Source organism: Pleurodeles waltl, chromosome 3_1 (assembly GCF_031143425.1).
Source record: "Pleurodeles waltl isolate 20211129_DDA chromosome 3_1, aPleWal1.hap1.20221129, whole genome shotgun sequence".
Classification (NCBI taxonomy): Eukaryota; Metazoa; Chordata; class Amphibia; order Caudata; family Salamandridae; genus Pleurodeles; species Pleurodeles waltl.
This window is the reverse complement of record NC_090440.1, coordinates 1299088245-1299101595: the sequence shown is the minus strand read 5'-3', so window position 1 is coordinate 1299101595 and position 13351 is coordinate 1299088245. Positions and strand designations below refer to the sequence as shown.

The 13351-nt window shown below is 44.5% G+C and overlaps 1 protein-coding gene across 1 annotated transcript in view; it reads left to right on the top strand.

Moving 5' to 3' along the window:
- The first annotated feature begins 413 nt into the window (after positions 1 to 413).
- The window catches only part of NIFK (nucleolar protein interacting with the FHA domain of MKI67), a 51544-nt gene continuing 38606 nt past the window's right edge, over positions 414 to 13351 (top strand). Inside the window, exon 1 of the mRNA XM_069224632.1 lies at positions 414 to 598. Coding sequence (XP_069080733.1) covers positions 491 to 598 — 108 coding nt within the window. The 5' untranslated portion in view covers positions 414 to 490. The remainder of the gene's footprint in view (positions 599 to 13351) is intronic.

Genomic DNA, 13351 nt, shown 5'->3' with positions numbered 1-13351 from the left:
AAGATGCATCTCTTAAATGACAACAGTAATATGCAGGCTGTGAAGTGAGATCTATAATGAGAAAATATAGTAACATTGAAGTCCGTCCGTACTTAAAGAAGTAGGCGAAATTATGGTACTCGGAGGTCCCCAGGGCTCAGGTGAAGTTTTTTTGTTTTTTTAATGTGGCACGTCACTGTTTAAACCCCACCCCTCCCAGCCCGAGCCTTCTGAGAAACTGAGACACAACGTTTGGGGGCGGTGAATACTCGCCCGCACCCTGCGTCACGTTAGCGCCCCTCCCTACTTTTAGTTCTTCCTAATTGCTAGAGCGATGACTGTCCAGAAACTACCCGCCCCACAATTCCTTCAGCCTCTGTCTGTGCCCCGGTGTTCTGCAACCAGGGAACAGTTTTGTTCCGCTTGTAACGGCTTCCGGTAGAAGAATGCCCTTTTCCGGTTCCGGGCCGAAGCGTGGTGTTCTTGAGGTGCGCACAGTGGTCCTGTAACGATGGGAGATGTGGAAAAGATGGCCCCGGAGCGCTCGCTGCTGTCGCTGGACCCTGGGCGCCAGAAGGAGTTCCATCAGCGCGTGCGGGGGATGAAGCAGCGGGGCGAGGTGAGAGCACAGAGGCAGAAGACGCAGAGCGGAAGGAGGGGAGCTGCAGAGAGCTAAGATCGTGAGCACTCGGAGCAGGGTAAAAGTTGAGGGTAATAGTGAAAGTGTGCTCTTTGAGATAGCTTCAGTAGTGTAGGGTGAGGTCCCGACCTAGGCCGAAAGGATTGTGCATATGAGAAGTTTACAAAAGCGAGAACTGTGAAGCTGTCTCTCTGGGGCTTGAGTCTCCGTCATATTAGAAGGAAGTATGTGCGGTTAAATCAGGTGAATGAGTGAGGGTGCCTGTGTAGGTAGAACTGATGCTAGGTGTTTTGGAAACCATACCAAAGGAGGCAGCCTTATATCTGGATGGAACTAGCATTCTAAAACTGGTGAGCGTAGGCGCTCTAAAAGTCAGGTGGGCTTTAGAGCCTGGCTTTGTAGAGTGGATTGAAAACAATAAAAGCAGGTGGTCTAGAAGCTTGGCCACAAGAGGGCAAAACTAGAAGCTAAGCGAAAGAGGATAGTGATCTACTATATACGTGAACGGGCTTATATTATTCGTCCTTACTTAGGCGTTCTCAGTGCTCCGGTGAAGTTTTGTTTTATGTGGCACATCATTGTTTCTACCTTTCCTGCCGAGCCCTCCCCTTCTGAGAGACTGTTGCTCTAGAATTGGTTTGAATGAATGATGGAATATGGGAGCTCGTATCACACTAATCAACACAAGTGATTCCAGATCTCCCAAAACTTACCACTGTTGGTTCAGCTCCAGTTCTTTTGGTCTTGCGACAAGAGTCCCCACCTTCTACAACATTCAACCCACAAATTTAGCAGAGTAAAATGAAATAGTAACTTGGACCACTCAATGGTTGAGTTTCAGATTAAAAGTAAGTTTAAAGGTTTATTACAGATGTCTCGATTTAAGCAATGCAGAGAAATGCAGTAAATGCTGTGCAGCCTCAGATGCAAAATCGGTAATATTTAAGCCCTAATTAATTATTGGGGGAAACCCTTCAGACTCATGAAGAGATTTGACATGGTCCTCAAGGGTGAAGAAAGTCTCAAGTAAATCAGACAGTGTCTCTGGAGGAAAATGAAAAGTCAGACCCAAAATACTAGCCGTTTTTATACACATTTTATGGATAAACAATTAGCAGAGCTGCAGATTTAGCATTGTCTAATAATCGTTGGCTCACAGTGGACAAATCAAAAGCAGCATCATAGTTTTGAGACCCCTTAGCACTAACTAATTTTAAAGTTGAATAATTCTTGTTAGCTTCCCCAACAACAAAACTAATTCAGAGATGTAAAATATAATATGAGACATTCTCAAAGGCTCACAAATTAGTGTGTTTGCAAGCCTGCAGTGGAACTTCAGCAGAAGTGTCCTTCGAAAATTATAAATCATAAACAAAATGGGAAACTTGATTCAAAATATGTGGTCTCTAACAAAAGTTACTAAATATATTATAATAATACACTCTTGCTCTGTGGAATCTGAGGAGAAAATTATTGCTGCAGGACACGGATTGGAAGAGGGAATGAATCAGAAGCAATATGAGCAGAAAATTGCACCCATTTAGTAAAATGGTGTCTCATACAAAAATGTGGCACAACTAAACTAAATAAGCACACTTCTAAACATTATGATCACTTTGTTTCAAGTGCAACATCATTTCATAGTTTACTACTTTATTCATCATAGGACTCATTACTACATACAAGTAATTTTGCCACCCAAAATTTTACATAAAAAAAAAAACTTCAACAAGAAGTATAATCTATGGAACCAGCATGCTTGTATTCATATTGTCGTAGTTTGACTCTTGCTCTAGGCAAAACTGCTGGTTTAAGGATGACAGCACTTATGTTTGTAGGCGACTCTGCCAGTCCTACAACAAGTCATCCCAATCCTTCTGGCTCATAAGCAGCACCTCACCAAAAACCCAAACATTAAAAGGTGATTTGTGACAGCTTTTACGCATGGACTCAAGAGTGTGACATCTCAGGGAGTAACATGGTTAAATGGAGATTACCCCATACTCATATGAACAACATCTCAGTTAAACACAGGCAATGAGGGAGATTCATTAAAGTTTTAAATAGATTTTATTTACAAAACTGCAACCTACGATACATTGCATGGGCTGCAGTGAAGACGAGGGTCATTAATACAAAGACCCCTACTATCTAGTAATAACATGAAATGACATAAGGTATAAAATATGCCCTAATACCCTAATATGATGTACCTAATCTCTAACCTAAAAGAAAGCTAGGTGTGTTAAACCTAATCTGCCAATGTTGTGTCCATGAGAAGAGGCCCCCAACCCTTCTTACCTCGGAACGAGGTCTCTAGCTCAGACTCTACAGGGACACAGACTGGATCAGCGTCAAGGTGACATGCAGCATCAATAGCAGCAATTAAATCTGGTTAGAAACTATCTGTCTAACTGTAAGTGAGGCGCATTTATACAGATCTGCTCGAACCCCTGACGTAGGTCTGTTCCCAAACAGTAGATAACAAGACGTGCTTGGGACAGCAATTTAAGTAAACAATTCCTTCGAAGGCGTGAAGAGGGAAAGTACCTAATGTGAATATCCACAGTTTGTTTATCTTTGTCGCTTGATATAGACGCCTTAGCGCAGTGCCACTGATAACATGAAACTAAAACATTGGCCTAACTGGAAACAATGCAGCTATCTTGAAAATATATAATTAAATAATTGCGCTAAAATAAAGCAAGCTAAATAGGGTAAAAGTCACTAGGTGACTTGGGCACAGGCCCCCAAGCCAGAAGGTAAGCTAACTCCTGTTTCCCATTAAAACAAGATCGGATTCTCTACCTTATTGCCGTAACAAGGATGATGCCATAGGATGACGCTATTGAAGGCGAATGAATCCAAGCTAAAATGCTCTGGACTAAAAAGCTAAAACCATAAAAACGACCTAAAAACATTTAAAAAAACAGCGCAAAAACATACAAAGAGATTTAATGTCAACCATGACAAACGCAGCAGGCCAAAGTAAGGGCAATAAATGCAGACTTTGAATTTGGTAAGATAAACCAATCATGAAATCTATTTAACAGTAGTCATGATCATGAAGAGCATCTTCAAAGCCATTGAATGGAAAGGACCTCAGGAAAGAGGCCACATCGCCAGATCGATGACAGGATAGGCAGACGGATCCACTGAGCAGTAGTGCGTAGTAGTCTCTGGTGCAGGTCCACCTGCAGGAGTGGCACTATCCACTGTGCCTAAAAGAACCAGATCGTTCACCAAGGGAGGCTCATAAGTGGCCTTGCGAACCAGCCTCAGTCTGAAGAGGCATGACTGTGAATTAATTAAATCTTATTGGCAACATCAGCTGTGTTCGGTCCACACGAAGCACTGGCAAGACACACCGTAGGCAAATGTTCCAATAGGCACCACACACAACGAAAGACTGACTGCACGCACCATAGGACTGGTCGGAATGACAATGAACAATCACGCTCCACTTCTTCCAGTCACAGAGCATTAAAGACTGAACCATGCGTTCACGGCACAGTTGAGTTGGTTGCAGTGGCTCTATTGTTTCGCGTAGCGGTAAAGACACAACCACTGCGAATCAGAAGAAATAGCAGAAGTATTCCACCTTTTAAAACCAAAATTTAGTGAAGCCACCAAACACACTGGAAAAGAATGAATGGATGGCCGATGGAATGACCCCGAAGACATTGTGGAAGATGGATACAAATCTAGACCCAGCAGCCTTAAAGAAATGGACAATCCCCTCAGTGCTCGAAGCGTTGAAAATTCTGGATACCAGTTCTCCAAAGTGCTTGGGGAAGTATTTAACAGGGAATATATCTTGGCTGATGATCTTGCTATCTGGAGAGATTACATCTCTCTAGCCGATGTCAATGCGACTTGTTTTTGGAACAGTAGTGCCTTTAGTCTGTTCAGCTTGTCATAATTTACATTAGCAGTATCAATGTGAGGCCACATTTCTGATACTTTTATTTTTCATGTTGGGGGGGGGGGGGGAGAATAAAACTTATCACAACACAACGACCTTAAAGACTGAAATTGCATAGGCGATTCCTGGTAACCTACTGCAACAGCTTAGGTCGCTCAGTACCACATAACTTCCATTCAAAAGTACATGAAATGCTGGTTGAATCAAAGGGACGGGAGTACCCTTTAGAAACCAGGCCAAGTTCGCGACCTCTGCATTGCAAAGGCCGCGAAGGGACACCAGCTTGCAGATCATTGACTGACCAACAGTAGTCTCACATACTCTTCTGCTAAGAAAGACCTCTCTTTCACCTTTCAGATATTTGTATTCACAGGGCAGCTCCCACTCTTCTTTAATATAGCTATAGCCTAGCCGCTCGTACATGCCCACGGCAAGATGTTTCAGGCATTTTGAAAACAAAAAGTGGAAATGGGCATATTAATAATGCCACGTAGGAGACCTACTGTTGATGGACTTTCTGCAACTGTGAAAGGCAACATCTCTAACTTTTCTATGTGAAGCAAGGTAAAACTTGCTTCCCTTTTAGCCATTGTCTGTTGTTCCCTGGATAAATTGAAAGCAGCAAACAAGTCACTACCGTTAATGTACTTCCATGGAACGTGGCCATTTTTCAAAGTTTGTTGTGTCCAACCTAACTGCTTGATGGAATGCATCAGACTTTGCCCTTGATATAAAAGAGACATGTCTGTCTGACCAATATCAATTGCAGACAACACTGTTTGTTAGGGAACAAATCCTGTTGGACAGAGTGTTCATGCCGTTGGCGACAACAGCTAAAGCCTTTTCTAAACTTTCCTTGTCTACCTGCCTTAAAAGCGCAGCAGCTTCTATCTGGGAAAGCTTCCAGATCTCATTTATGTGGCATTGATGAATCTTTTAGAGGGTGGCTTTCTAGAACCTAACAAAAAGTCCTGCAAGTCTATATCTTCAGAAAGGATGTTAAGATGTTCCTTAACTGCAGCTCACATGTTAGTTTGTACCCACTGTTTACCCACACTGTATGTTTTAACTATACCTGTGTATGACCTGAACAAAAGCAAGGGTGTGTCTGGCTTATCTTGAATCCCCCCCCCTCCCCTGCCCCCCTTCCTCCCCCCCCCTGAGGAATTCACAAAACGTGCCTGGCACCCATTTGCGTCCATTGGCCATAGTAACCACACGCCGGGTCTGGAAAGTGATGATGTTATAGGTACCATCCTGAACCTTTGCATCTGGTTCTTCCTTGGTGACATTCAGGAAGGATTGCCAGTTATTAAATTTTGCAGGTGTGGGGATACTGGGCACATTTGTTTCTTTCATTTTCGCTAACCCCAGATAGGATGTCCATTGAATGGTATCATTTAAAAAGAACATTTGCACAGGAATATGGCATGCTCTAAATAAAGCTTCCCTACCCTGTATTTGCCAATCTGGTGTTTCTCATACACTCTTTAAATCAATAGTGTTCTTCCAGTATTTGTAACCTTCAACTGCAAGAAGGGAAACAAAGGAGTCTGAATAAATCTGTCAGTTAGCAAAATGTTCCTAATTTTTGAAGGAGGTCATTTGAAATAATATGACTCCGGATTTTTTGCGTCATGGCCAGAAAAAGAAGTGAATTTATCCAAATAATGTTTTGGGCTCCCCACAGGTAGAGTTGATCAACGTTGCCACTGTATGTAGTTAAATACTGGTCTTTGTCTAGTGGCATGGTGCACGTAGTAATGCCCCCAATTGTTACAGCAGAACATTTCTCCATAATTCTTTGTATTTGTGTATACATCATAACTTTCAAATACTGAATAGTCCTTCATTTCAGTTAACATAGAATCAACTGTCTGGACATCCCAATCATGATACAACATCAGGTGTACTTACATCAGTCATAGAAATGTTCAAGACATATGAAATTTGAATGACCTCAGTAGGCCCGTATATATCAAATGGAACGTTGTCCCACACAATCCCATCAGGAATAGGTACACCTGAAACATTCACAAGGGACAGGTCTCCTCGGACCTTATGTGAGGAATGATATGGAGTTAAGACTTCATCCACAGGCTCAATAGGGGAGTGTTCAGGAACGTAATGACCATTTATAAACAAAAAGAAAACCGTCACGAAACCAATCCATAAAAATTAATGTAAAACATGTCAAGCAGAATGTTTAATAGTTCCATGGGTGAATTAAATAGTTATTTTTAAGCCATAAATGCAGTTTATGTGTCTTTGAAACGTTTTCAATCACAGGAGTGGATGAGTCTGAAGAAAAGTCATCAATGTCGATGAAGTAACCAGAAGCAGTCTCTGCAAACGCAGGAACAAGTGCATTATCAGTGGATACATCCACTTCGCGTGGAGGCTCATGGTAGACAATGTCGTCAGTTTGTGTTGTGCTGGTGTATAAAACTGCCCAAACTTGGACAGTGTTGTTGTTGAAGTGGTAACTAGAATCAGCAAGAGCTCATTTTCTGTCCAGCCCATGGTTGAGGTGGTATTTGTAGCATCGCTGGACATTGTTGTGTAGTCCGCCGTAGTGTTGTTACCTCTGTTTTGAAGAGGTATGTCCTGTTGGGTAGTAAGAGGGGACCGGGAACTACCCAAGGGACCTCTGGGTCTACTGTGTAGAATCAATCACATGGTGAAGTTTGATGTCATTAATAGAAATTAATCTGTTTGCTTTGGACCCAGGCAGCGTTGGTAAGATGACAGTTCTGGTACCGTGTGCTACAAGGAATGGGACCAGTGCTCTGTAGGGTGGACCAAACTCCTTCTTCACGGCGATCTTCTCACAAACCAGATCCTCCGACTTTAGGAATCCAGCCAGTGGAAGTTGTTGGTAAATCCCTTATTCCTAAGGTGGCAGCACTGGTGGATGATTTATCACGAAATTGCTGAAGCTCCTGTAAGACAGTGAGATGTTCATTTATGTCAAAAGGTGTGTCTGCTGCCACCAAACCAGGGCCATCAAGATCTGGGACATAAATATGTATCCCAGAGAGAACCTCATAGAGAGTGCGTACCCCAAGGATGGTCTTGGCAGATTATTCAGTGCGCTCTGGATCAAGGCTGTAGGAAAGTATCATCTTTCTTGGCATGTTACCCCCATTTTTACCTGTATGTCAGTATGTTTTTGCCTGTCTCACTGGGATCCTGCCGGTCAGGACCCCAGTGCTCATAGTTTAGGGCCTAATGTCTGTGTGTGTGTGTGTGTGTGTGTAGTGCTTAACTGTGTCACTGTGGCTCTGTTAATCAGAACCTCAGTGCTTATGCTCTCTCTGCTTTTAATTTTGTCACTATTGTGGTTAGTGACTTCATTTACCAATTTCAGTTGGCACACTGGACCCCCCTTATAAGTCCCTAGTATATGGTACCTATGTACCCAGAGCATTGGGGTTCCAGGAGATCCTTATGGGCTGCAGCATTTCTTTTGCCGCTCATAAGGAGCTCAGACAAACCCTTCCACAGGCCTGCCATTGCAACCAGAGTGAAATAGTACACACACTATTTCACAGCCATTTTCACTGCACTTGAGTAACTTATAAGTCACCTATATGTCTAACCCTTCATTTACTGAAGGTTATGTGCAGAGTTACTAAGTGTGAGGGCACCCTTGCACTCGCAAAGGTGTCCCCACATAGTCCAGGGCCAATTCCTGGGACTGTGAGTGCAGGGACGCCATTACACACGTGCACTACATATAGGTCAATACCTATATGTAGCTTCACAATGGTATCTCCGAATATGGCCGTGTAAGGTGTCTAAGATCATGGAATTGTCCCCCCATTCCAAATCTCATATTGGGGAGCCAACTCATGCGTCCTGGGGGCTCCACCATGGACCCCTGGTATTGCCAAACCAGCTCTCTGAGGCTTGCACTGCAGCTACATCTGCTGCCACCTCAAAGACAGGGTTCTACCCTCCTGGGGTCTGAGCAGCTCAGTCCCAGGAAGGCAGAACAAAGCATTTCCTTTGGGAGGAGGATGTTACAACCTCTCCCTTTGGATATAGGGGTAACAGACTGGGGAGGAGTAACCTCCACCAGCCTCTGGAAATGCCTTGAAGGGCACAGAGGGTGCCCTCCTTGCATAAGCCAGTCTACACCAGTTCAGGGACCCCCAGTCCACCCTCTGGCGTGAAACTGGACAAAGGACAGGGGAGTGACCACTCCCCTGTCCATCACACCCCCAGGGTGGTGCCTAAAGCTCCTCAAGTGTGTCCCAGACTTCAGCTATCTTGTTTTCCAAGGTGTGGGAACACTCTGGAGGCCTCTGAGTGGCCAGTGCCAGCAAGTGACGTCAAAAGCCCCTCCTGATAGGTCCATACCAGATAAGGTAGCCAATCGTCCTCCCAGATCTATTTAGGGTCTCTCCTGTGGATTTCTCTTCAGATTCTGCTTGCAAGTTTCCATCAGGAATCATCTGCAACTACTACTTCATCCTCTGATCGACTGCAGACTGCTCCAGGAACCGCTGTAACAGCAACAAAGTATCCAGAAGGGCTACGTTTCCTCTGCAACTTCAGCTTCAGCCAGCAACTGCAACAGTTCCCACAGTGTGCACGCTCTGGGGACTCCCTGTCTTCACCCTGCACCAGAAGGACTGAAGAAATCTCCGGTGGAGTGGCAAAGTCACTTCCCTGCTCATGCAGGCACCTTCTAAGTCGATGACCGGTTCTCTTGGACTCCTCTCCTGGCGACAAGCGTGCTCCTTGGAACACGGGTGGTGGACCCCTTCGACACAGACTTTCCTGAGGTCCCGCTGACCCAATTTGGAGGAGGTAAGACCTTGCCTTCCCCGTGTAAAAAGTAGCCCTGTGCACCGCGTCTTCTTCACATCCTGAGGCCTCTGTGCACTATTTGCAAAACTCCTTCGTATACAGCCTGGCCCAGGTCCCCAGCACCCTATCCTGCGACGCTCAACTTGTTGAGTTGTTCTCCGGCGGCGTGGGCCCTTCCTTTGTAGTGCTGCACCAACTGCAGTTTGCACCTCCTTTGTCCCCGTGTCCTGGGACTCCCGTGGGTGCTGTCTGGTGTTGTGAGGGTGCCAAAACTCACCTGCATCCAACTTCTCTCTGTGGGACATCCAGTGCATCACGCAGGAACCCGCTGACATATTCCTTGGGTGCATTTCCGCAGTCTTCGTCCAACCAGGGACTCTTCTTTTGCACCCTCTTCTGGGTTGGCAGGGGCTCCTGTCCTTCCTGGAACTTCTTTCGACTTCTGGACTTGATCTTCTTGATCTTTGCAGGTCCAGGAATCCACCATTTGTTGTTTGCAGTCTTGCCTGGTTCTTGCAGTAACTCTAATTGCGACTTGTGGTGTGTCCTAAGGACACTTGCAGTACTTTATTCCTGCTTTTCTGGGCTCTGAGGTGGGGTAATTTACATACCTTTACTGTATTCTTACTCTCCCAGCGATCCTCTACACACTACACTTGTCTAGGGGGGAATTTGTGGTTCGCGTACCACTTTCTTAGTATATGGTTTGCGTTGCCCCTCGACCTATTTTCTCCCATCGCATTCTATAGCATTTCGTATTGTTTGCACTATCCTCTGTCTAATTACTTACCTTATTTTGGTGTTTAGTGTATATATTGTGTATAATACTTACATCCAGAAGGAGTATTGCAAGTATTGTGTAGCTATAAGTGGTTTTGCAGGAGCTTTGCATGTCTACTAGTTCAGCCTAAGCTGCTCTGCTATAGCTACCTCTATCAGTCTAAGCTGCTGTATATATCTTATCCTCATACTGAGGGTACTCACTGAGATACTTTTGGCATGTTGTCATAAAAATAAAGTACCTTTATTTTTAGTACTTCTGTATAATGTGTTTTCTTCTGAGATTGTGCATATGACACCAGTGGTGTAGTAGAAGCTTTACATGTCTCCTAGTTCAGCCTAAGCTGCTTTGCCATAGCTACCTTCTATAAGCATAAGCTGCTAGAAACACTTCTTCTACACTAATAAGAGATAACTGGACCTGGTATAAGGTGTAAGTACCCAAGGTACCCACTACAAACCAGGCCAGCCTCCTACATTGGTGGTGCAGCAGTGGGATAAGTACAATTGCTTTACCACTTTGTTGCTTGTGCTTTTCACATCACAAGAAAAGCTTGCTCCAATACTTAGAGCTATACATAATTATACTTTGAAGTAATTTCTAACTTTCTAAAAAGTTCTTTTAACTTTGCAAAAGTTTTACAGTGTTTCTGAAAAGTTTTTTTCTTCTTTTCTCTAAAAAGTTTGCTCTGTTAGTCCACTAACTTTTTATTCACTTTCCTAAACGTTTTCTCTTTCAATATGTTTTCTATAGAAGCTACCCCTAGAGTTGTAAAATTTACCTATGAGAATCTTAACTTTAAAAGTTTGAGAGGTCTCTGTATTGAAAGGAGTTTAGGGGTTGGGAAGGATCCCAATCAAGGAGTTCCTCTCAAATCTTCTCCTCCAAGATGACCAGGGACTCAGCACTGGTCAAGATCAGACAGAGGGAGAAGTAGAGGAAGATTCCTACCAGGCAGGCTCAGAGGAGCACACTGATAATCCTGGGGAGGTTCCTTCCACTGATCTGTCTGTTTTAGATTCTTTTGATAAATGGATTTCATCCTCTCTGGATGCCATTCTACCCATCAGAACCAGAGTAATTCCTTCATCCCAAAAATCAAAACCCTGGTTCTCTCCTCACCTGCTTGAACTTAAAAAGAACTGTAAAAAATTAGAGAGGCTGTGGCGAAAAAACTACAGTCTCCCCAACAGAGAGATTTACAAACAATCGATCAGAATATATCATCATAATATTGAAATTGCCCAGTCCACCTATTATGGTGAGAAAATAGAAAGTTCTTCATGACCCCAGAAAGAAATTTTTCAAATTTTCAAAGAACTGACTACACCCCCCATATCTGCCCCTATGACGGAGGCCTCCGTTACCCACAGTGATCTACTGGCATCATTTTTTCGAGAAAAGGTCATCAGTATATACTCTGAGTTCCCCGCCTCTACGAATCTGCTTCCTACTTGTAAGGACATAGATTCCCGTTCTGTAGGTGTCTCTTTAACCACCTTCTCCCCTCTCACCGATGAGGTGACTAATAACCTCTTGTCCAAAATCAAATCTGGCTCTCCTTTGGACCCTGCCCCTCCCTCTGCTCTCTTGCGGGTATCAGACACCATTGTTCCTCCGCTCACTAAAATTCTTAACAACTCTCTATCCTCGGGCTCTTTTCCTCAGTCTTTTAAACACGCTGTTGTTAAGCCCCTTCTGAAGAAACCTAAACTTGACCCCACTCTACTGGAAAACTTCAGACCTATTGCCCTCCTCCCTATCTCCGCCAAGATTCTTGAGAAACACGTCAACTCTGAACTAACTAGCTATCTTGAAAGCCATGAGCTCCTCCATCCCACCCAAATGGGCTTCAGAGCCCTGCACAGCACCGAGTCAGCTCTTCTCACTGTAACCGAGTCGGCTCGCCAGCTTTTAGATCTAGGGACTCACGTAGCCATTATCCTGCTTGATCTAAGTGCAGCTTTCGACACAGTCGATCACGATCTTCTCTGCTGGAGACTATCAGATATAGGGGTAGGAGGCTCCGCCCTTTCCTGGTTTTCCTCCTCCCTTAAAGGTAGATCCTTCCAAGTTTTGGACCGTACCTTTTTCTCTGGCCTCTTCCCCATGGCATGTGGAGTCCCCCAGGGCTCGTCCCTTAGCCCCCCCTCTTTTTAATGTTTATCTGTCACCATTAGCTAAAGTGATCACCCCTCCTAATCTGTCACTGGTCACCTATGCAGACGACACTCAGTTGGTGGTGTCCCTCTCCAGCTCTGGAGACTCGTCTGTGGGTAACCTTTCCCGCTGTATGAGTGACATCGCCAACTGGATGACTGAGTCCAAACTCAAATTCAACGATGGGAAATCAGAAGTTTTGGTCCTGGGCAATGGTTCCCCTGCTCTTCCTCTCCCATCGCTTTCAGACACCTTCAGCAATCTTCCTCCTCCCAAACCTCAAGTTAAGACTCTAGGTGTGCTGCTTGACCCTCGGCTTACTATGGATTCCCAAGCCAATAAAGTCTCCTCTACTTGTTTTGGTCTCCTACGCATGTTTAGGAAGATTCTCACCCTTCTCCCACCTACGGCCAGAAGAATCATCATTCAAGCCTTAATCCTTTCCCGGCTGGACTATGGAAACTCCTTGTTCCTCAGTTCACCGCTTTGGTATAAAGAAGCTGCAGAGAGTGCAAAATGCAGCTGCTAGGCTTCTTACTCACTCCTCAAAATATTCGTCCGCCAAATCGGCTATTTCTACTCTTCACTGGCTCCCCATCAAAGAACGGATCTATTTTAAATCTCTCTGCATTGTCCACAGGTCCCTACATGGTAAGGGTCCCATCTCTCTGAGAAAACAAATTTTCCTGCATATTCCATCTAGGAATCTACGATCCTCCTCTCAGGTATGCACACATTTCTCAGTCTAAGAGAGCTTGGGGCAATAACTCCTTCTCCAGCAAGGCTGCCCATCTTTGGAACGCCCTTTCCTTGGAGCTCCGCTATGAATCCTCGGAGCGACTCTTCAGGAAAAAGCTCAAAACTATTCTATTCCGTAATTAACATTGATCCCCCTACCTATTCGTGTCTTTCGTTGCTTTAGCGCTGGGATGCCCTTGGGTCGCTATGTGCTCTATAAATTCTAAAAACTAAACTAAACGTTAATAAGCCCCTTAGTACAGCTGTGAGTGGGAAGGGTTCACACACTAGTAGGGCTCCCTTCACATCT